Consider the following 22,356-nt stretch of genomic DNA (forward strand, 5'->3'; position numbering starts at 1 on the left):
AGAAATATGCTTTATGATGTTAACATTGCAGAAATATGATTAAGTTTATATATAATCAAAGAATACTAAAATTGACTTGAAAAGCCATGTGTCTGCACTGATAAAAACCCAAACATTGACATGACGTATCCACTGCACATCACTGTCTGAACTAACTGTTCAAAGTGCCTCTTAATGGCCTTTTTCCTCAAAAGGTCACAAGAACTAAAAATATTACACGATTTATTACTATTATGGAAGCTGGTAAGAAAATTATTTTGTTGCTGGGTGGTGAATGCATTTTAAACACAAATAACCTTCTTGCTGCTTAGAAAAAGGGTTAAAGATAAGTGCTGCTGGGAACAATTGATTTGGAATGTCTTGCAGGCTCAGTTCAAGAGTAGGTCACACGAAGAGAACAGCAGGCTCCCACAAATGGATATCATGTGGAGGAGAGGGCGGATTTCTTTTTCCTCTTTCCACTTCAAAAGAAATACCATTTAACAAAGGCAGATTCCTTTGTAATCAGTTATAAGTTAGATGCTGAAGCTTGCAGATTCACAATACGAGGCTTAGCTAGTTAGGACCGTGATTAACTGAGCCATATTAGACCAAAGTAGATCCCTGCTGAGATTCCAGCTTGTGCCAAGTTAGTTGCTGCCAGCTGGGACAGTGGCAAGGCCACCACAAATGGCCTTAAGCGTCCCTGGGTTTGGGTGAAAAGGAGGAGAAAGAAAAAGCAAAGTTCTTATTCCTAATAATTATCCAACAAATCTAACCTCGTGTTTGTTTGATACTCTGGCACCTTCGTCTATCTGATAAAGATGCTTCAGCCTGGGTTAGTTAGAACATGGATGATTATATTCGATCTATATTCATCTTCACTAGTAGGTGCGACTCCACCATAAGCCACACATGCATCTAGCTTCAAGTCTGTCTCACATGATCTTTTCCATCACAGTAGGAGGTATTCTTTACACTTGAGATTAACCCTTTTCAGACCCTTATACGACATTCACCACAAATGGTCTGGACAAGGTATGATACAGTAGCATAGTGATTACAATACTGGACTAGTAATCCAGAGGCCCAGCTTTCTCAAATCAATTTTTTAAAAAAATCAGACGGCACCATGGTTTTTTTTTTTAAAGTTAATTTATTAGCTGATTGTTATAAGTACATTGCGAACTTTTATAGAACAGTTTCTTTCCCATTCTAGAAAATAGTCTGCATATACTGTTACTCCACTTAAATCTGAACTAGTTATACAAATGGGTGATAGATCATTTAGAAAGATAATAAATAGATTACACCTAGTTTAGAAATTGTGCAAACAATTTAAAACGTGAAATCAGTGTTAAAAGAGGACTAGGTCAGATTTAGGAGCTCGGTGTACGAAGCATTCATTGTAGAGTTGCCATTTTGTAGTGATGGGAACAGATCATGCTGCAATTATTGTAGTCCTACCTTCACCCTCTCTATCCAGGGAAGGGAGTTGCATTTAAAAAATAACTTAATACTGCAAACAAATCAATACAAGATCAGTATTACCATACATCCATTAAAGGCCATACCACGCACACCATATTCACAAGTAAGACCAGTCTTCAACATAGCCCTTTGAAGAATAACATTTATAGACAGACTGTCCACTTATGATAATTACTGGTTAGTCTTAGTAATAAATGATCTTAGAAATATACAATTATGAAGTTATGGCACTGAAAGACAATTTTGCACCAGTGAGCTACAATATTTCGAGGTACCTTTGTAGTGTCTGTATTTATGCAGCTGGGCAGAAGAGTACAGTACAATGAAAAGGTCCCAAGATCAGATTCAAACTGTAGTTATATTAAAATCAGTAATTCCCAACCTGTCCTTCCTCATCATATAAAAAGATGAAAAGGCAAGAGATGTTAGGAGACCCCATATCCACAGGTCACCTGAAACCAGGTGCAAAAGGCAGCAGACACAGATGAAGCTGAACAAGATAGTTTTTCTGGTCCCAATTGAAGCATCAAAAAAAAAAACACCAACATGTTAAATCTCAGAAGGAACCATGAGCCACTTATAATGTTGGTCCCCACAATTCAGACAATTGTACAATATCACAGCCTTCCATTTTTGATTTGTTACAGCACTGCTTGCAGATCAATATGAATTCTATATCTGAAAATCTTGCACGTTAGTTAAATCACATTGGATTTCAGAAGATGGGGAAACCGGATTAAAGCAGAATAATGTGTTGGTCTGTCAGAAAGAGATTACAATTCTGACAAAATTGTACATAAAAGGTTTCGTTATGGCTAAGAGTTCTGATCTCGTATCACTAATTGCCCGAGATCCCAGCTGACAGCAGTTTTCTGTGCATGCAGACCAAGAGGCACTACTGTTGACGTAGTAACAGCATTAAGTGGATCAGACCCAGTTCATTTATAATAGGGAGCAGAAGCCTCCACATGCTTCATCCTGATTGGATGTGGAGTCAGATAATTTCACACTTTTATGGTGTCCCTCAGCCTCCCATAGTCCTGGTGTTTGGATAATTTTTTCTACCACTTCTTCAAATGCACACTCCACTCCATCACACGTTTTAGCACTGGCCTCTGGAAAAAAAAAAATTATTAGGAATCTCCCAAAAGAAAAACAAGCTAGCATTAAAGCCTGTTTTTACTACTGTTTCCTTCCTCACTGCATTCAGTCATACCATACAAATTAGGAGGAGAAGTAGGCCATTCAGCCTGTCGAGCCTGCTCCGCCATTTAATATCATGGTTGATCTGTTTCTCCAATTCCACACTCCCACGTACCCCCAATAATCTTCGATTCCCTTGCCTAACAAGAATTTATCTACCTCCACCTTATTCAATGACCCCCACCTCCACCATCTTCTGAGGCAGAGAATTCCAAAGTCTCGCAACCCTCAAAAAAATTTCTCATCTGTCCTAAAAAAGTGACCCCTAATTTTCAAACAGTGCCCCCTAGTTCTGGACTCACCCACAAAAGGAAACATACTTTCCACATTCACCTCGTCAAAACCATTCAGGATCTTATAAACTTCAAATCAAGTTTCCCCTCACTCTTCTAAACTCCAGTGAAACAAGCCGTCTGTCCAACCTGTTCTCATAAGACAACCCGCTCATTCCAGGCATCAATCTAGTAAACCTCCTCCGAACTGCCTCCAACGTATTCACATCCTTATACCACTCAATGAATATAATACAATAGATTATATACATACAAAAAAAATCCAATTTATGAAATCTTTCCCAACCAGTCTACAGTGCAATCTTGCACACAGTTCATCTATCCCCTAGCAATAGGGAAGAGAAAAAAATCTGCAGTTAATTCAGGAAAACTCTGGGGAGGTTCCTCTCAGACTCACTAAAGCAACTCAAGCAATGTTCAGGAGATCATTGTTGCCCAGGAAACACCATAATCTCAGAGCGACTGCCTTTGACAGCATTTGACTGTGTGGCAACAAGGAGCCCTAGCAAAACTAAAGTCAATGGGAATCGGTGGGGGGGAAACCGCCACTGGTTGTGGTCATACCTAGCACAAAGGAAGATGGTTGTGGTTATTGGCACCAAACATCTAAGCCCCAGGACATCACGGAAGGAGTTACTCAGAGTAGTGTCCTCGGCCCAACCATCAGTTGCTTCAATAACTTTCCCTCCAACACAAGATCAGAAGTGGGGATGTTCACTGATGATTGCAGTGCTCAGTACCATTCACAATTCCTCATATACTGGTGGAGTCTGTGTCCTCATGCAGCAAGACCTGGACCATATTCAGGCTTGGGCTGATAAGTGGCAAGTAATATTTGCACAACACAAGTGCCAGGCAATGACCATCTCCAACAAGAGAGAATCTAACCATCTCCCCTTGACATTCAATGGCATTACCATCACTGAATCACCCAACATCCTGGGGTTACCATGGACTAGAAATCTAACTGGACAAGCCATATAAATACAGCAGCTACAAGATCAGGTCAGAGGCTGGGAATTCTGCTGTGAGCAACTCACCTTTTGACTTTTCAAAGCCTGTTCACCATCTAAAAGGCACAAGTTATGTGATATGGAACACTCTCCACTTGTCTGGATGACTGCAGCTCCAACAACACTCAAGAAGCTCGACACCATCCAGGACAAAGCAGCCCGTTTGATTGGCACCCCACCCACCGCCTTAAACCTTCACTCCCTCCACCACCAGCACACAATGGCAGCAGTGTGTACCATCTACAAGATGCACTGCAGCAATTCACCAAGCCTCCTTCAACAGCACCTTTCAAACACATGACCTCTACCACCTAGAAGGACAAGGGCAGCAGACACATGGGACCACTACCATCTGCAAGTCCCCCTCCTAGTCACACATCACCCAGACTTGGAACTATATCACTGTTCCTTCACTGTTGCTGGATCAAAAACCTGGAACTCCCTTCCTAACAGTACTGTGGGTGTGCCTACACCAGATGGACTGCAGCGATTCAAGAAGGTGGCTCACCACCACCTTCGAGAGCAATTAGGGATGGGCAACAAATGCTGGCCTTGCCAGTGACATGCTCATCCCATGAAAGAATAAACAAACCTAATCTTGCCTCTCCGGTCTTGGGCTCTAAATAGCAAGTGGCAGTAAAGGAGGCATAGCAAATAAAGAGATAAAAACACAAACATGCCCAACAACCACTGCTCACATTCTTCCTGAACAATTTGGTTACTTGTTTTGAAATAGGCCAAGAGTTCAGGGCTATTTCGAGTGGCATCAAACAATTAATCAAGTCCAATGAAGCTGCAAGACAACTCTGAAGTTCTCTTGAAATGATTCAATGGCTCTTCCTCATTGAGGCAGTAAATTGTGCAGTCACACAGCCCATGAAAATCACAAGTTTCAGTCCCATTCTGAGCCAAGTTAGTGGATTTCAGCAGGAACAGTAATAGGGAGTGTTACAATTGCCCTCAAGATCCCAGTGTTGCAGGGAGGGCAGAGGAGCAATGGTTAGGGTCCCCAATTTGCTCTCTTGCAATGACTGTAGGAAGATTTTGTACATGCACATGAGAACGTCAGGCAAAGACAGGATTGAGCTTAGCTTCAATGGCCTGTCCCCTTCCTCTCACTACTCTAGTTTCTCCCACCTTCAAATAGCTCAAGGTTCACCAGGCTAGGCTTGTGTATGAAGATCAGTCTTTTGGGTACCAGAGAGTGCCCAGATCCTGTAGAACATTACCCTATCAAAGGGCTCAATGCCTTCAGGACAGGTGGCAAAAATAGAACTGGAATGGGGAAGAGAAAAACAAATAACCTAAAAATATGGCACTTACCTATAAAAAGCATTGAATGTTTTCTGGCAAATCTCAATCCTTCATTGCGGTCGACTTCACGGTTTGTCTAACAAAAAGGAATTTTAAACTATTTTTAAGGTTATTAATGTACTATACATTTATTAAATACTAACAGGCAAACAAAATGTATTTAGTTCATTAGTAACAAATCACAGGGCATGAGGTCTGCATTCAGATTTACAAGTGAAAACGGCACAGTGGGAGAATAAGCACAAAAATTCTTTTGCTGCTTTTATTTCCTGATGTCAGTACCAAAGAAGTAACCAATGTTATTCTGGCTAGCATGGAAGGTTTCATACCTAACTCTTTTTCCATCAGATCTGGTACTATTGTGAAGGAATCTGGCCATAATGAGGGGTTATAAGGATAACAGTTATTTTCCTATGATTCAGGGATTAAAAAGTTAAAAGCAGATTTCATCGTTCTAAAAAGGTTAGAAATAGTTCATGGGTATAACTGTGTTGAAGGGCTTGCCTCCTCTTAAAGCATGCAGGCAGCTTCTGATAAGAGGGATTCACTCCTAAAAAAAAAGTCATGAACCTCACATGGTAAAACATAGATAACAGTTTCACAAATGGCCACAGTGCAATAGTTAATGAGATGGTTATATGTGGACAGCCTTAAACCAATCAACTGTATTTTTGACAAAACTGTCCAAATCCAAAAGACTGAATTATAATCTTGAAACACTGTTAGATGACTAATGAGAAATTGACAACAAGAGACTTGCAGCTTACTGCTAGTCTAGCCTCTTAGAAATCAAAGAAGGTGGATCTGAACTAGAAATTAACAGTTATACAGCCTTATTTTGGAAATAAAGGGGGAACAAACCTACTTGCGAAAGAGACAACACTCTCATACATTAAAACAAAATTAGTTATACAACTTGGAAACAGTATAAGTATTGGAACCATAGTGGATTTTTGGATTCGTTGGACTCGCTCCAACGTGTCTCATGGTAAAGGTACAGCTATTGGGGTAAGGCGACAATAGTTTTCCCCTTAACTGGGACACAGGTATCGTGCTAAACTCTGTCGCCTTCTACTCAGGGAAGCAAGGTAAATGTTAGTTTAACAATTGATGGATATCTTAAACATTCAATGAATATTTAGATTCAAAAAATTGGATTCTCTACTAGAAACAAGATAATACTTTATTTTCCCAAAACTATTAAACTTGTGATTGACTGTCTCACCAATAGTGAATTGCATGTTTAGTTCCTTAATAAACTTTCATAGAATTTAGAAATTATACTGTCTCAGTCTTCTGTATTGCTAACTCGTAAACCAGTCTCTGTACACTCTTTGGTGGGGAGGTACATTATGGAGGGGAGATTCCAGGACCCTTATAATATCTGGGTTATTATAATCTGGCTGAAAACTTATTAAAAAGGCTTTCTGGATGACTATAATCTTCTCAGTTAGTTCCTTTCCTTTAGGAGAGTTAAATCAGTCCTTCAGACCCATTCAAGTGTCTGTGGGGTCTGTCCTTCTCAACCTTAAGTGAGAGTGATCATCTGATAAGTATCCCTGATCAGAGAGAGCCCCAAAAAGGGGCTAAGACTATAAACCACTATACTATAAATCACCATTAAAATCACACTTTTTATTTCTTCTGTCTTTCTTGACTATGCTCCCATTGCATCTGGTGTTTGGACCAAAGGACTTCCCAACCATCTTTACCCTGGTGCATTTACACAGGTAATGATCCATTACAGTTGCAAGAATATTAAACAAAAGTTAAGTGCCGATTTCCAAACCCTTCATCAGCCCGTTGTCAAAACGGTTTGTAAATTCTCCTTTACAACGTCATTTACATACAAATGCTAAGTCTCCAAAAAAAAGAGAAAAACCTGACTTTTTTTTAAAAAACAAGCTCACTTTCTGTTCATCTCAGGTTCCTTTAAAGCTCCAAATATGCCATCCTACAAATAACCGTTTCCCCTCCTTGCTGTACCACATCTTTAGCCTAGCGCATTTGAAAATTTGCTGTGTGAGGAACCAAATAATCAAACTTGCTTCCTACCACCCAGATAGTCCCCAGAGACAAGTTACATTTCTTACAATCATTTCTTAAAATACCTCACGTTTCTTCAAATTTTGTTGATTAAAATATTGAGGACATCTTTTCCCCCCCCCCCCACATTTTCTTAAGCTGAAGTTCAATGGTCACAAAATATTGTTTAAATTCAGAAATCAGACCTTTTGCCAGTGAAGGCTTAATACAGTTAAAAACTGATAAATGATGGCATTTAAAAGCTCTGTAATCCAGCAAAATTATGTGGTGTTGCAGGTCTAAACTATTTTAAAAATTTACCTTATCAATCTTGTTTCCAACCAGCATCTTTACAACTCCATGTTTTGTGCTGAAAGTTTCCAATTCATTCAGCCAGTTTTCAAGCTTTACAAAGGTTTCTCTTCTCGTGACATCATACACTAACAAAAAGAATTTTAAAATAAATCTTTAGAAGGAGGAGGAAAGTTACTGCAAGACAACTGCACGAAATAGAATGGTCTGAACAGCTTCTCTTAAAATTAATGAGCTAAAGTAATTCCTGACTTTCAAAATGGCGCCCAGAAATTACATTGCTCAATTAGTATGAAGGGAAATGCAATTAAGGAAGCATTTTACTTTAATAGGTAGTAATTGAAAATTTTATACTAAAATTACTAATTTCCTTTTGGTACATTACCAAAGCAGTCCTAGCAATTAAAATTTCAATTTTTGCTGCAAATTATAATTTTCAAAACAAAAAAGGGACCAACTTGGAGCATTGCATTAGTTGCGAATTGTTGACTTAATCTCTTCCTTAAAATTGCAGAGAAGGGAGCATATGAATTCAACTTAAGCACAGTCCAGACCAAAGCTCCCTTAAATGTACCATCATAATGCACTAAAGGTGTTAATCTTCTGATTGAAAAATGCAAGTAAAACAAATCAAGTTCAAATTTCCTTTTCCTGCACTTATTTTAGCTACTTTATGGAGGATGAACAGGTTGCGTCTCCTTTTTGAAAAAAAGAGAAGACAGAGGTCTAATAGACGCCTTTAAAATATTTTGATAGATTAGACACAAGGCAAGTGTTTCCACTCATGGGGAACAGTAAAACTCGAGGTGATCAATAAAAGATGGTCACCAAGGAATTAAATAGAGAATTCAGAAGGAACTTCTTTACCCAGAGAGTGGCGAGAATGTGGAACTCACTAGCACTGGGAGGGGTTGAGGTGAATAGTATAAATGCCTTTAAGGGGAAGCTAGATAAGCATATGGAGAAGGGAAGAGAGAGTTATGCAGATAGAGTTAAGATGAGGAAGGGTGGAAGGAGACTCGAGTGGAGCATAAATGCCAGCATGTACTGGTTGGGCTAAGTGGCTTGTTTCTACTATGTATATTCTATGTAATATTACAAGTCATGCAATGTTGGGGCTGTCAGCTTTACACTACCAGCAACAACTGCCTCAGAGGCAACTATCAGGAAAACTCAGACATTTTAGTGGTCTGTCTCACAGCACTTGGCAAGTTTACTCAGGGATTGCTATTGGCTGTGGGAGATCCATGCATCAGAAACCAGAGCCCCCAACACTCCAGGTAACAGCTTTTAACTTCCAAATCTTTCCAAACAAAATTCACACTATGAAACACTGTTAGATGATGCTTATGCACTAACTAAACTGTACAAGAGAGTCTTCTCCCAAAACTAAAAAGCGGAAACTGCACTAATCATGCAGATGATGCAATGAGTCCACTGCATCAACCGCTACTCAATGACTTTGCACATGGGTGGGTCTACTTACAAAATACTAATCTGGGGTTCAGATCACTTTCAGCAGCTGAACCCTGATTCAGTATCGGGAGTGGTCCGGCCAAACTTTCCTCCCTTGCAAGATGGAGCAATCCAAAAATTTTGGGTGACAGAACCTTCAATAGCAAATTGATAGACTTCTCCTTACCTAAAATAACACCTTGAGCGCCTCTGTAATAGCTTGGTGTTAATGTCCGGAATCGCTCCTGTCCAGCTGTATCCTATCAAAGCAAAAATCAGTCTAAAATCAGAACCGAAAGAACCTTGCAATGCAAGTGAACAAAAACCAAAATAAAAGCAAAGATATGGTGAGCTCAATTAGCGTATGCAAAATGAACCAACATGCAGTACTAATCCCAAAAGGAGTGACTATCCTCCTCAAAGCTTTCAGATAATTAATTATGCACTATTTACAGCACAGACAGATTTCAAAATTCAAAATGCCTGCATGGGATGTTCAACAAATTTTAAGTTAAATATATTAAATGCTTTGGCCTGAAGTTATTCAAGTCTGGGCAGTGTAAGTACAGCCATTCTGAACACTGTTCAGGTTAAAGAACAAAAGAATGGAAAAAAAAAAAGAGTTCCGCAGTTTTAACATCTTAGGAAAGAGTAAACTGCGAGAAAGTTGTTTGGTTACATCACCTAAATGACAGATTATGACCACATCCCTGTATTTGTTTTCGCCACTACACATTTTCTTCAACCAGGTACGACAGGGTGCGCTGTGCTCTTTTACTCAGCCACCATGAGACACTATGGCTGAATAGGTGGTGTAGTTCTGGGCCTGACTCACTATATGGAGTGGCTCACTCAGAAGTTTCCGATACAAAAAAAAGTAAATGCACATTTTAATCCACAAACTATGGTTACAAGTGCCTTCTATCTTTTAATAATTTCTCCACCAAATGTCTAAAAATAGCCAGATGACCATGACATAATGGTTGCAGTGCTCCAAAGAGTTGGAAAGAGAATAATCTGGAAACCCAGTATTACAGAACTAAATCAAAATGCCAACCCATGTGCCTGCAAGATGTGTGCAATATAATGGTCACAACGTCAACAGGGGAAGAGGCAAATAAAAGTGTTTGGCTGACATAATACAGGCAGTTTATACATTGCAAAACCGACCATTTTAAATTATGCAATTGACTTACCCAGATTGCAAGTTTGACACTGTTTCCATCAAATCTCATTGCTTTCACTTTAAAGTCAACCCCTAAAAAAGAAAGGATTGCATTAAATCAAGGAATATAGGTATTTCCACAGTATCAAATTAGCTTTCATGCATCTTCTTAAGTAAATAAAAAGTTTAAACCTCACCAATAGTTGAACCAATTTCAGAGTCAAATGTGCCATCTGTGAATCTTAGTAGAAGACTAAAATACAAAAAAAAAGTATTTTATAAAAAAAAGTGTATTGTTGCAATTTTGCCAGCTGTGTATCTAGAGCACCAATTTAGGAATGTTAAAAATTAAGTTATGCCTGCATGCAATGCACACACGGTCTCTAAAGGGAGATATCCTAGTTACTCAAGTTCAGAAAGTCAAGGCTTAAAGACACCCACCCCAACCCCAAGTGTCATCAGGGGTACTGATGAAACTAAGTCAGCTACCAGACAGGTTACCATATCTGCCCCTCTAGCTACAATCACTGTGCCTATTGGAGTAATGGCTTCCTGAATTATCTACAAAGTGGGAAGAATTCCAATCTTGAGTCACAGGTCCATCCCTCTAGGTTCCATTAGTAAATCAGGCTAGCTGGTCAATCATGAGCTACATCATGGAACAGAACAAAGAACAAAGAACAGTACAGCACAGGAACAGGCCATTTGGCCCTCCAAACCTGCGCCAATCTTGATGCCTGCCTAAACTAAAACCTTCTGCACTTCCAGGGACCGTATCCTTCTATTCCCATCCTATTCGTGTATTTGTCAAGATGCCTCTTAAACGTCTCTATCGTACCTGCTTCCACCACCTCCCCCGGCAGCAAGTTCCAGGCACTCACCACCCTCGCAAATCCCCTCTAAACTGTGCACCTCGCACCTTAAACCTATGTCCCCTAGTAACTGACTCTTCCACCCTGGGAAAAAGCATCTGACTATCCACTCTGTCCATGCCGCTTATAACTTTGCAAACCTCCATCATGTCGCCCCTCCACCTCCGTCGTTCCAGTGAAAACAATCAGAGTTTATCCAACCTCCTCATAGCTAATGCCCTCCAGACCAGGCAACATCCTGGTAAACTTCTCCAAAGCCTCCACGTCCTTCTGGTAGTGTGGCGACCAGAATTCCACGCAATATTCTAAGTGTGGCCTAACTAAAGTTCTGTACAGCTGCAGCATGACTTGCCAATTTTTATACTCTATGCCCCGACCGATGAAGGCAAGCATGCCGTATGCCTTCTTGACTACCTTATCCACCTGCGTTGCCACTGTGACCTGTGGACCTGTACACCCAGATCTCTGTGCCTGTCAATACTCCTAAGGGTTCTGCCATTTACTGTATACTTCCCACCTGCATTAGATCTTCTAAAATGCATTACCCCACATTTGTCCAGATTAAACTCCATCTGCCATTTCTCCACCCAAGTCTCCAACCGATCTAGATCCTGCTGTATCCTCGGACAATCCTCATCACTATCCGCAACTCCTCCAACCTTTGTCGTCCGCAAACTTACTAATCAGACCAGCTACATTTTCCTCCAAATCATTTATATATACTACAAAACTGATCCCTGCGGAACACCACTAGTCACATCCTTCCATTCAGAAAAGCACCCTTCCACTGCTACCCTCTGTCTATGTCTGAGCCAGTTCTGTATCCATCTTGCCAGCTCACCTCTGATCCCGTTTGACTTCACCTTTTGTACCAGTCTGCTGTGAGGGACCTTGTCAAAAGCTTTACTGAAGTCCATATAGATAACATCCACTGCCCTTCCTTCATCAATCATCTTTGGCACTTCCTCAAAAAACTCAATCAAATTAGTGAGACACGACCTCCCCTTCACAAAACCATGCTGCCTCTTGCTAATAAGTCCATTTGTTTCCAAATGGGAGTAAATCCTGTCCCGAAGAATCCTCTCTAATAGTTTCCCTACCACTGACGTAAGGCTCACCAGCCTATAATTTCCTAGATTATCCTTGCTATCCTTCTTAAACAAAGGAACAACATTGGCTATTCTCCAGTCCTCTGGGACCTCACCTGTAGCCAATGAGGATGCAAAGATTTGTGTCAAGGCCCAGCAATTTCTTCCCTTGCCTCCCTCAGTATTCTGGGGTAGATCCATCAGGCCCTGAGGACTTATCTACTTTAATGCTTTGCAAGACACCCAACAACACCTCCTTTTTGATAATGAGATGACGGAGACTATCTACACTCCCTTCCCTAGGCTCATCATCTACCAAGTCCTTCTTTTTGGTGAATACTGATGCAAAGTACTCATTTAGTACCTCGCCCATTTCCTCTGGCTCCACACAGATTCCCTTCTCTGTCCTTGAGTGGGCCAACCCTTTCCCTAGTTACCCTCTTGCTCTTTATATATGTATAAGAAGCCTTGGGATTTTCCTTAATCCTGTTTGCTAATGACTTTTCATGACCCCTTTTAGCCCTCCTGACTCCTTGCTCAAGTTCCTTCCTACTTTATTTATATTCCTCAAGGGATTCATCTGTTCCTAGCCTTCCAGCCTTTATGAATGCTTTCTTTTTCTTTTTGACTAGGCTCACAATATCCCACGTTATCCAAGCTTCCCGAAACTTGCCAAACTTATCCTACTTCCTCACAGGAACATGCCGGTCCTGGATTCTAATCAAATGAAGTTTGAAAGACTCCCACATGTCAGAAGTTGATTTACCCTCAAACAGCCGCCCCCAATCTAAATTGTTCAGTTCCTATCTAATATTGTAATAATTAGCCTTCCCCTAATTTAGCACCTTCACCCAAGGACTACTCTTATCCTTATCCACAAGTACCTTAAAACTTATGGAATTATGGTCACTGTTCCCGAAATGCTCCCCTACTGAAACTTCAACCACCTGGCCGGGCTCATTCCCCAATACCAGGCCCAGTACGGCCCCATCCCCAATTGGACTATCTACATATTGTTTCAAGAAGCCCTCCTGGATGCTCCTTACAAATTCTGCCCCATCCAAGCCCCGAGCACTAAGTGAGTCCCAGTCAACATAGGGGAAGTTACCTTTACATCTTTCCAAAATCTGTCTACATATCTGCTCCTCTACCTCCCGCTGGCTGTTGGGAGGCCTGTAAAAAACCCCCAACATCGTGACTGCACCCTTCCTATTCCTGAGCTCCACCCACATTGCCTCGCTGCATGACCCCTCCGAGGTGTCCTCCCGCAGTACAGCTGTGATATTCTCCTTAACCAGTCATGCAACTCCCCCACCCCTTTTACATCCCTCTCTATCCCGCCTGAAGCTTCTAAATCCTGGAACATTTAGCTGCCAATCCTGTCCTTCCCTCAACCAAGTCTCTGTAATAGCAACAACATCATAGTTCCAAGTACTAATCCAAGCTCTAAGTTCATCTGCCTTACCTGTTATACTTCTCGCATTGAAACAAATGCACGTTAGACCACCAGTCCCGCTGTGCTCCGCAACATCACCCTGCCTGCTCTTCCTCTTAGTCTTACTGGCCTTATTTACTAGTTCTCCCTCATATATTTCACTTGCTGTCCTACTGCTCTGGTTCCCACCCCCCTGCCACACTAGTTTAAACCCTCCCGAGTGACGCTAGCAAATCTCGCAGCCAGGATATTTGTGCCCCTCCAGTTTAGATGCAACCCGTCCTTCTTGTACAGGTCCCATCTGTCCCTGAAGAGATCCCAATGGTCCAGATATCTGAAACCTTCCCTTCTACACCAGCTGTTCAGCCACGTGTTTAGCTGCACGATCTTCCTATTTCTAGCCTCACTGGCACGTGGCACAGAGAGTAATCCCGAGATTACAACCCTAGAGGTCCTGTCTTTTAACTTTCTACCCAACTCCCTAAACTCCCCCTGCAGGACCTCGTCACTCTTCCTGCCTATGTCATTGGTACCAATGTGTACCACACACCACAATGTGTTCACCCTTCCCCTTCAGAATGCCCCCTGTCCGTTCAGAGACATCCTTGACCCTGGCACCAGGGAGGCAACATACCATCCTGAAGTCTCTTTCACATCCACAGAAGCGCCTATCTGTGCCCCTGACTATAGAGTCCCCTATAACTATTGCTCTTCTGCGCTTTGTCCCTCCCTGCTGAACAACAGTGCCAGCCGTGGTGCCACTGCTCTGGCTGCTGCTGTTTTCCCCCGATAGGCAATCCCCCCCAACAGTATCCAAAACGGTATACTTGTTAGAGGGGGATAGCCACAGGGGATTCCTGCACTGACTGCCTGCCCCTTCTCGCAGTCACCCATCTATCTGTCTGCACCTTAGGTGTAATCACTTCTCAAACTCCTGTCTATGACTGAATACTGAAAATCTGGCAGATTCAGATATTAAATTAAGAGTCCACAAAGATGGCTGACTTGGTTCTGAGTTTACATCACTAGGCGTGTCACCTTGGGGCCATCTCTCCTCACTGGGTTGGTTGCCAGACAACTGACAAGCAAAGGTTTGGACATCAGGTTCCAGGACCTCCTCAAGACTTAAATCAACAATTGGATTGCTGGCCCGTGTATTTTCCAAATCAGCGTCTCGAGCCATACGTGGCCATAATACCACACACTTGAGGGCACCTATCACCTTTTCACATGGGTTAGCTCATTATTTAAGAATGAATGAATCCTAACTGAACACCACAATAATCATTTGCAAAAATGTACTTCCAGAAATACTTGGAACAGATAGATATTCCAAGGCTATCCTGTGCAACTCCCTTCCACATCATTGATGAGGGTATCGAATAGAATGCGCAACTGTAGAAAATCTGGTCACTCTCTTCTCACTGACTCCACCATCACCTTTACATGAATCCAAGAACTAGAATACATACCTCCCATTAAAATTCAAGATTTGGCTACGTACTCCCACAGCGTTGATCATGAGATACAAGATCAAATATCTTTAACATTAATGAGAGTAGCACAAGTGAGGCTTCTTGAGCTTTACAATGTCCTGCAGATCTTGCATAAAGCCACAACCTGTCCTCTATATTCACCAAGATGTAGCTTCCAGACTAGGAACCTTAGACCCTATATGGCCTAAACAGGACTCTGGTGCACCCCCAAGGTTACCAAAGTTTAGCTTGTCCACCATTAGGAATAGCTTGTCCATCATTAGATTCCTATGTATTTGTTGAGTTACAGATCATTACTTTGACTGCTGTATAATAAACATTTTCTGCAATAATAGCCACAATTTACCAAAATAGGCAACACGGTCTTTCAGAACGCGGGACAGAGATGTTAGGGAGTCTCCAGGAATATGTTAAATATATACCGCAAGCCTCCTAAAAAGGAAGGTTTGAAAAATCATTTGAACAAAGTGAATTCTAGAATAACTTATCAAAAAGTAAAAGATTAAATGAAAAATCAACACCCCATCCCCATTTTAATTACATCATTCAAGAATTTCCCCCCCCCCCACCCCCAAAGGTACTAATTCTTGCTGCTGTACAGTTCCACAGCCACTCTCCAATACTTGTCCCCATGATCTTTCTTCACACAAACCTAGAAAAAGGTATGGGCTATTCAACCGCAAGGGGTGCAAGACAGCCTACCCATTTCTTGGCTTGAGATCAGGAGAGAGAATTCTGGTTGTTTTCCCTTCACCTGAACTCGGGGATGCCAAGGCCAATTGAAGGAACCCTACTGCCACCCAGCGGACATCACTAACATCCAGATTAAAGATAAAAGCTAATATGCAAGGCTTAGCCTACTCATTGCTTTCGCATATCAGTTGTAGGAACCCGACTGCCACCCTGATTGGGCATTTTAAGAAGCATCCCTTGGAACTCCCTTCCTTTGTAAAGAAAAGTTTCACAGCCAATGAAGTACTTCTGAAGGGAAGTCACTTATGACATGGAGAAATAAGCAGTCAACTTGTATTCAGCAAAGTCCCACAAACAGAAAAGATAAATGACCTGATAATTAGTTGAGCATTAGCTGTTGGCCAGCACACTGGATCTTTACAGATCATGAGAGGATGCCATAAGATCTTTTATATCCACTCAAGATGGCAGACAGGGCCAAAAGACTGCATCTGACAGTGCAGCACTCCCTCAGTAAAGTACTGAAATGTCAGCCTGAAATAGGTGCTCGCGTTTTTAGACTGGAACATGATCCCACGCTTTCTGACTCAGATGAGGGTGCTGCCACTGAGCCAAAGATGTCACCTTGGAAAATACACCAGAGGTTTAAATGCAGATTAAATCTATTGAACAAAGAACCAATGGAATATGCTGTCCTCCCATTGCCACCCTGGCATAGATTATTCAAGCCCTTCATGTTTTAAAAAAAAATTTGTTCAAGGGACGTGGGCATCACTGGTAAGGTCAGCATTTATTGCCCATCCCTAATTGCCCTTGAACTGAGTGGCTTGCTAGGCCATTTCAGAGGGCATTTAAGAGTCAACCACAGTGTGGGTCTGGAGTCAAATGTAGGCCAGACCAAGTAAGGACAGCAGATTTCTTTCCCTAAAAAGGGCATTAGTGAACCAGATGGGTTTTTACAACAAACAACAATGGTTTCATGGTCACCATTAGACTAGCTTTTTAATTCCAGATTTTAAAAAAATTAATTGAATTCAAATTTCACCATCTGGTCCGGCAGGATTCCAACCCATGTCCCCGAGGCTTTAGCTTGGGCCACTGGATTACTAGTCCAGTGACATTACCACTGCTCCACCGCCTCCCCACCTGCTCTCGGCACTTACTGGGTAAAATTTCATGAGACAAGTTTTTGTTACAGTTGTCAATGTCCATTACACTACTCAAGTCACAAGAGTTTGTTCAATTGTCCATTCTACTTGGAATTAAATGTTAAATTAGGTCAAATACCAAGTTAGCTAGATTAAATTTCCAATCAGAGGGTTTAAGAATGGAGTAAATGAATGTAGGTGTTCTATGCATTAGTTCACCAATGCACTGAATCTAGACCGGGAGCTAAAAATGTAGTTTGTCAGTTACATTCCAAACAAGGTTAATCTGGGACAACACATCCTGTCCTGGTTTAGTAACACACTGTGCAGAAACAATGTGAGTGGTAACATACTTGGTAATATCACACTCTTTGGTATGATACAAGGCAAGTGCTGAAAACAGTTCCATCTGTGACAAAAAGGGTTACAACCTAAACAAATGCCCCCAGTCCTTTCCTATCCACGTGGATTATGGCAATGTAAGCAACTGGGCAATTTCAATGCTACACAACACTAGATTTTTTCAGGAGACCAGAGTTCATTGTCCCAGCATTTCCTGACATAATTCTGTTCTATTTGTCCTTTGGGACATGGAGAGAAATAACAAGGCAGAATTCATCGTCACTCCCTCTTACTCAGTGCACTAATAGTCAACCCTGTGATGTGGAAGTGGAATCTTGTATAGGCCAGGCTAGGTTGGGGATGGCATGTACCCTAATGAAGGACATTAGTAAGGCAGTAGAATTTAAAAAAAGATAAAAACAGAAACTTTTATGGTACCCATCAAGTACCAGATTTATTAAATCCAATTTCACAATTTGCCATTGTAGGGTTTGAACATTTGATCTCTGGGTTACAAATCCAGCACAATAATACCTAGGCCATTACACCCTTATTTAAGGCATCAAAAGAAAAACAACTTGTTAGGAAGGTGCAGTGATCATTTCCACACCTACTCCCCACCTGCTGGTAGGGTCATTGAAGAACAGTTTAGGTAGAGTTTGTTGAAATGGAGGACCATATACATGCGGAGGAAAAGGTACAGCAGGCATGACTGGTATTTGTTGGATTCCACAACAACAACTTCCATTTCCTATAGGGAGATTTTTTAAGGAGTATCAAATCAAGTATTCAGTTGATCTTTTTAAAATAATTTAAAACCGTTTTCTTTCGATCCCTAATCTAGTTAGATGTTCTTGATTATTTGGCTGAGGTGACAGAATTCAATTTTCATCAATCCTCGTCTTACAAAGAGAAGGCAGACATGGCTTCTCTTCCCCCATGCTAGACAACGTTCAGGCTGCATGTGTAAGTTGTCATTGAAAAATAATTCAGGATGACACTCAGTGCAATATGTGGAAGTTTAGCAGCTGGAACAATTTGTATAAAAACTCCTAGAATAAAAAGGAAAACACAAGGCTGAAGCACAGTCCATGCAGGCACATGGCTATAAGTGGGGGAAATTTTCCTTTACTCGAAAATTATGTGGCAACATCGTTTATATCTAAACCTATTAAAAGGCTTCAATTTTAGTCTCAATTGCATTTTCATGAAAAATGAATTATTGATGTATGATTGATATCTGGGCTCATCCTCAGTAAGTGAGTAGGGAATAATTGTAGAACATACCAGTTATGAGGAAGGATATTTTTTTTTTTAATGTAATATAGATTCACTAAGACATTACCAGTGATGTGGGGTTACAGCTACAAAGGAAGAGTTAAGAACATAGGAACAGGAATAGGCTATTCAGGCTTGTAAATCTGTTCCGCCAGTGATCTGAATCTTACTTCCATCCTCCTGCCTTAGCTCCATATCCTTTCATACTGTAAACTAGCAAAAATCTAATCAATCGCAAATTTAAAATTAATTGAGATAACATTTACTGCTTTCTATGAGAGAATGTTCCAGCCTTCTACCATCCATTGCGTGAAGTAGTATTTCCTAACTTCTCTCAAGAACGGCCTAGCTCTGATTTTGAGGTCATTTCCCCTCATCTTAGAATTTTTTTCTGCTGATGGGGGAAATCTATCTATCTATCCTATCAATTCCTTTAAAAATCCCCAAAACCTCAAATCATCCCTCAAGATTCTAAAATCCAGGGAATGCAAGTCTAGGTTATATAATCTCTCCTCAATCTAACCCTTGGTAACATTCTGTTGAATCTGCATTGCATTCATTTAAAGGCCAATATATCCTTTCTAAGGTGCGATGCGCAGAATTATACAGAGTACTGTGGAAAAAGAATTTCTCAATTCCCCTCTAAATACTTAAAATCTCTGCCTCCTGGCTATTGACCTCTCCAAGGGAAATCAGTCCTTTCTATCCAATCCATCATAAGCCCCTCATAATTGTATACACTTCAATGAAGTCTTCCTTCAGCCTCCTCTGTTCCAAAGAAAACAATCCAAGCCTATTCAATCTTTCCTCATTGCTAAAATTCTCCAGGCATGGCACATCCTCAATCTCCTCTGTAACCTCTCTAGTGCAAATCATATCCTTTCTGCAATGTGGAAATGTACAGAGTCCTCTTGCTACGGCCCAACTAGTGTTTTGTACTGTTCTAGCACAACCTCCCTGCTTTTATATTTTATGCCCCAGCTAATAAAGCTAGATTTCCTGTATGTCTTCTCGAGCACTTTAGCTACCTGTCCTGATACCTTCAAGAGGGTCTGTGGACATGCACTCCAAGGTCCCTCTGTTGCTTGACACTTCAGTATCCTACCATTTATTGTGTACACCCATTCCTTGTTTACCCTCCCCAAATGCATTACCTCATTTCTCCAAATTGAATTCCATTTGACATTTTGTCCACTTGACCAGTCCATTGAAATCTTCCTGCAGTCTACAGCTTTCTTCCTTAAATCAACCACAGGGCCAATTTTTTGCATCATCTACAAACTTCTTAATTATGACCCCTACATTTAAGTCTAAATCATTGCTAAATACCATGAAAAGTAAGGGACCCAGCACTGAGGCCCTGTGGAACCCCACTGCAGACAGCCTTCAATTACAAAATCACTGTCAACCTTTTCCCCTTTGACTCCTGCCATTGAGCTAATTTTGGATCCAACTTGCCACTTTCCCTTGGATCCCATGGGCTCTTACTTTTCTGACCAGTCTGCAAAGGGATCCTGTCAAAGGCCTTGCTAATGTAGACCAGATCAAATGTGCTACCCTCATCAGCCTTCAGTGTTGCCTCCTCACTCACTGTGTTTATCCTATTCAAAGTTTCACACTCTTCCTTAACTACAATGTCTGCATCATTGCCCTCTTTCGTGAATCTAATGAAAAGTATCCAATGAGAACTATGCCCAAGCCTTCCACCTCTATAGAGGTTCCCTTTTTGGTCTCTACTAGGCCCTGCTCTTTTCTTGCTCTTTATTTATAAAACATCTGAGTTTTCCTTGATTTTATTTACCATTATTTTTTAATGTCAGCTCTTTGTTTTCCTAATTTCACTCCTTCACTTTCTATAGCTCTTGCTACAATATAGTCTCGGTATTTTGAATAAGCTGACCTTGTATGCTCCATGACATCCAGGGGGCTCTCGATTTGGGAGTGTCAACCTTTTTCTGTCTGGGAAAATTTTTGTTCTAAACATTCACTATCTTTTCCTGGAATGCCTCGCACTGCTCTGATACTGATTCAAAGAGGTAAATCATTCAGTTTTAAATCGATTCAAGGTACGAAAATAAGAAATTAGCTCAACTCATTTCATTCTCAGAACAAACGGCAGCTTATTTGGGACCAAAACAAGCAGCCATTAACCGAGACCAAAACCAAGACGTTATGCAGTAATCACATCGCAAGCAGTTACACTTCTCGATTCTGCTGGAGCATAAGCCGCCTTAAAAGGTCGTGCAGTAGGGTACTTTTATTTTAAATGCAATATAAATGGATTGACCTCTTCCAAGCTTCCCATGTCGGCTCCGGTTGGACCAGTTGTTAGTTAATTTCACAGAGCCAGAAACTGACACGTTGTCTGTTGCCTCTTACCTGGACTTGCCCACTCCACTCTCCCCAATGATTAGAATCTTCAGTGTAGCGAGAATCTCCTCTTCCATTGTCTCGCGAATGTATCAAGATTCCAAACAGAACAAAGGCTCCGCGTCCAGCCTTCACCCAGTTGTTACTTTTACTTGTTACATGTATGTTGCAGCATGCAAATGACGCAAAAGTCTTGACGCGCAACTTCTTCACACGTGTCTTTAACCTTTTATTGCCACTGATCTACCAAGCAGTCATTCTCAAAACAGCGTCGCTTTATCAGGCTGGCTAATGAACCAATGAAATAGCTACAATCGTGAAAGTTGGAAAGGTCGTCTTCAGCAGATTTAATTTATTTTTTCAAAAAATGTTTTTTAATTGCAATCCATAATTGTTAAAGGCTCGCAGTAGACATAACTTTTAAAAATATTTTAATTGCAATCCATAATTGTTAAAGACTCGCCGCAGACTTAATTTTTTAATATATTATTTTTAATTGCAATCCATAATTGTTAAAGGTTCGCAGCAGACTTAACCTTTTTTTAAAGTGTTTTAATTGCAATATATAATTGTTAAAGGTCCACTTTCCTTTTAAATGTAGTGCAGTAATTTTAAATCAAATTAATTTAATTCAATATACTGGATAATTTAGAGAATAGTGAGTGTGTTACAAAGGCTACCGAGCCACTTAAAGGAAGCTCCTGCAATTTCTGAAGTTATATACATCCAAAGATGTTGCTGTCACCTCCCAGCTCATATAATAATTAGTTAATTTTGTGCTTCAGAATTCAAGTTAAACTTATTTATGAATCGCTTAGCACGCTGTGATGTCATATCAGAAATAAGCGAGTTAATTTTGATATAGAGAGCATGTGACCGGAAAAGGGAGGGTCATGTTTCTAGATGAAAATTCTGACAGTATTGATTGCAAATAAAGGATAGTTTACCGACGAAAATATCTTTTCGTAGACTAGAATGCTCTTGTGGGTATTATCTAGGGTTTTAGAATGCTATCAGTGATTTATAACAAAATGATCCAGTTGAGAGATTCTGGTAATCTCAATAAACAACAAGAATGAAGTCGCTCAATGAGTTTATCATTTGTATCTACTCACCTGTTTTCATTATTTGTAGGTGTTTTTGTAGTGATGTTATAAATGTGTTTAAAAGGAACACATTTACAATTTTGTTACAAATAATTTGCCAGCAGAGTGAATAGCTGGACTCACCAGTTATGTGAACCCAGCCTATTGCACATCATCTAAGTTACCCATGCCATTGGCACAATGAGTTAGGGGTATGGAATAGTTCAGGTCTGGAAGGCTGTAACTTCACTTTGTTGGATGTAAATAATCGCTTGGCACTAATTGAAGAAAGACGGGGT

General features: G+C 40.8%; 1 protein-coding gene across 1 annotated transcript; it reads right to left on the reverse strand.

The window, feature by feature from the left end:
* Positions 1-1,142: 1,142 nt before the first annotated feature.
* LOC137347933 (ras-related protein Rab-18-like) lies at positions 1,143-21,160 on the reverse strand. The gene is made up of 7 exons (XM_068012988.1): positions 20,982-21,160; positions 10,448-10,503; positions 10,282-10,343; positions 9,273-9,345; positions 7,640-7,758; positions 5,303-5,369; positions 1,143-2,585 (listed from the first exon to the last, which is right to left on the reverse strand). Exons 1-7 carry the CDS (start codon positions 21,047-21,049, stop codon positions 2,413-2,415), a joined length of 618 nt encoding a protein of 205 aa, XP_067869089.1. The 5' UTR covers positions 21,050-21,160; the 3' UTR covers positions 1,143-2,412.
* Positions 21,161-22,356: the final 1,196 nt, after the last annotated feature.

Source organism: Heterodontus francisci, chromosome 33 (assembly GCF_036365525.1).
Source record: "Heterodontus francisci isolate sHetFra1 chromosome 33, sHetFra1.hap1, whole genome shotgun sequence".
In the NCBI taxonomy this organism is placed as follows: Eukaryota; Metazoa; Chordata; class Chondrichthyes; order Heterodontiformes; family Heterodontidae; genus Heterodontus; species Heterodontus francisci.

Excerpts from the sequence above, each read along its gene's own strand:
- LOC137347933 (XM_068012988.1), bottom strand. The coding sequence starts at position 21,049 with ATGGAAGAGGAGATTCTCGCTACACTGAAGATTCTAATCATTGGGGAG. Across the intron at positions 10,504-20,981 it reads AGTGGAGTGGGCAAGTCCAG|TCTTCTACTAAGATTCACAG; the intron begins GTAAGAGGCAAC and ends TTTGTATTTTAG. Across the intron at positions 10,344-10,447 it reads TGAAATTGGTTCAACTATTG|GGGTTGACTTTAAAGTGAAA; the intron begins GTGAGGTTTAAA and ends TTTCTTTTTTAG.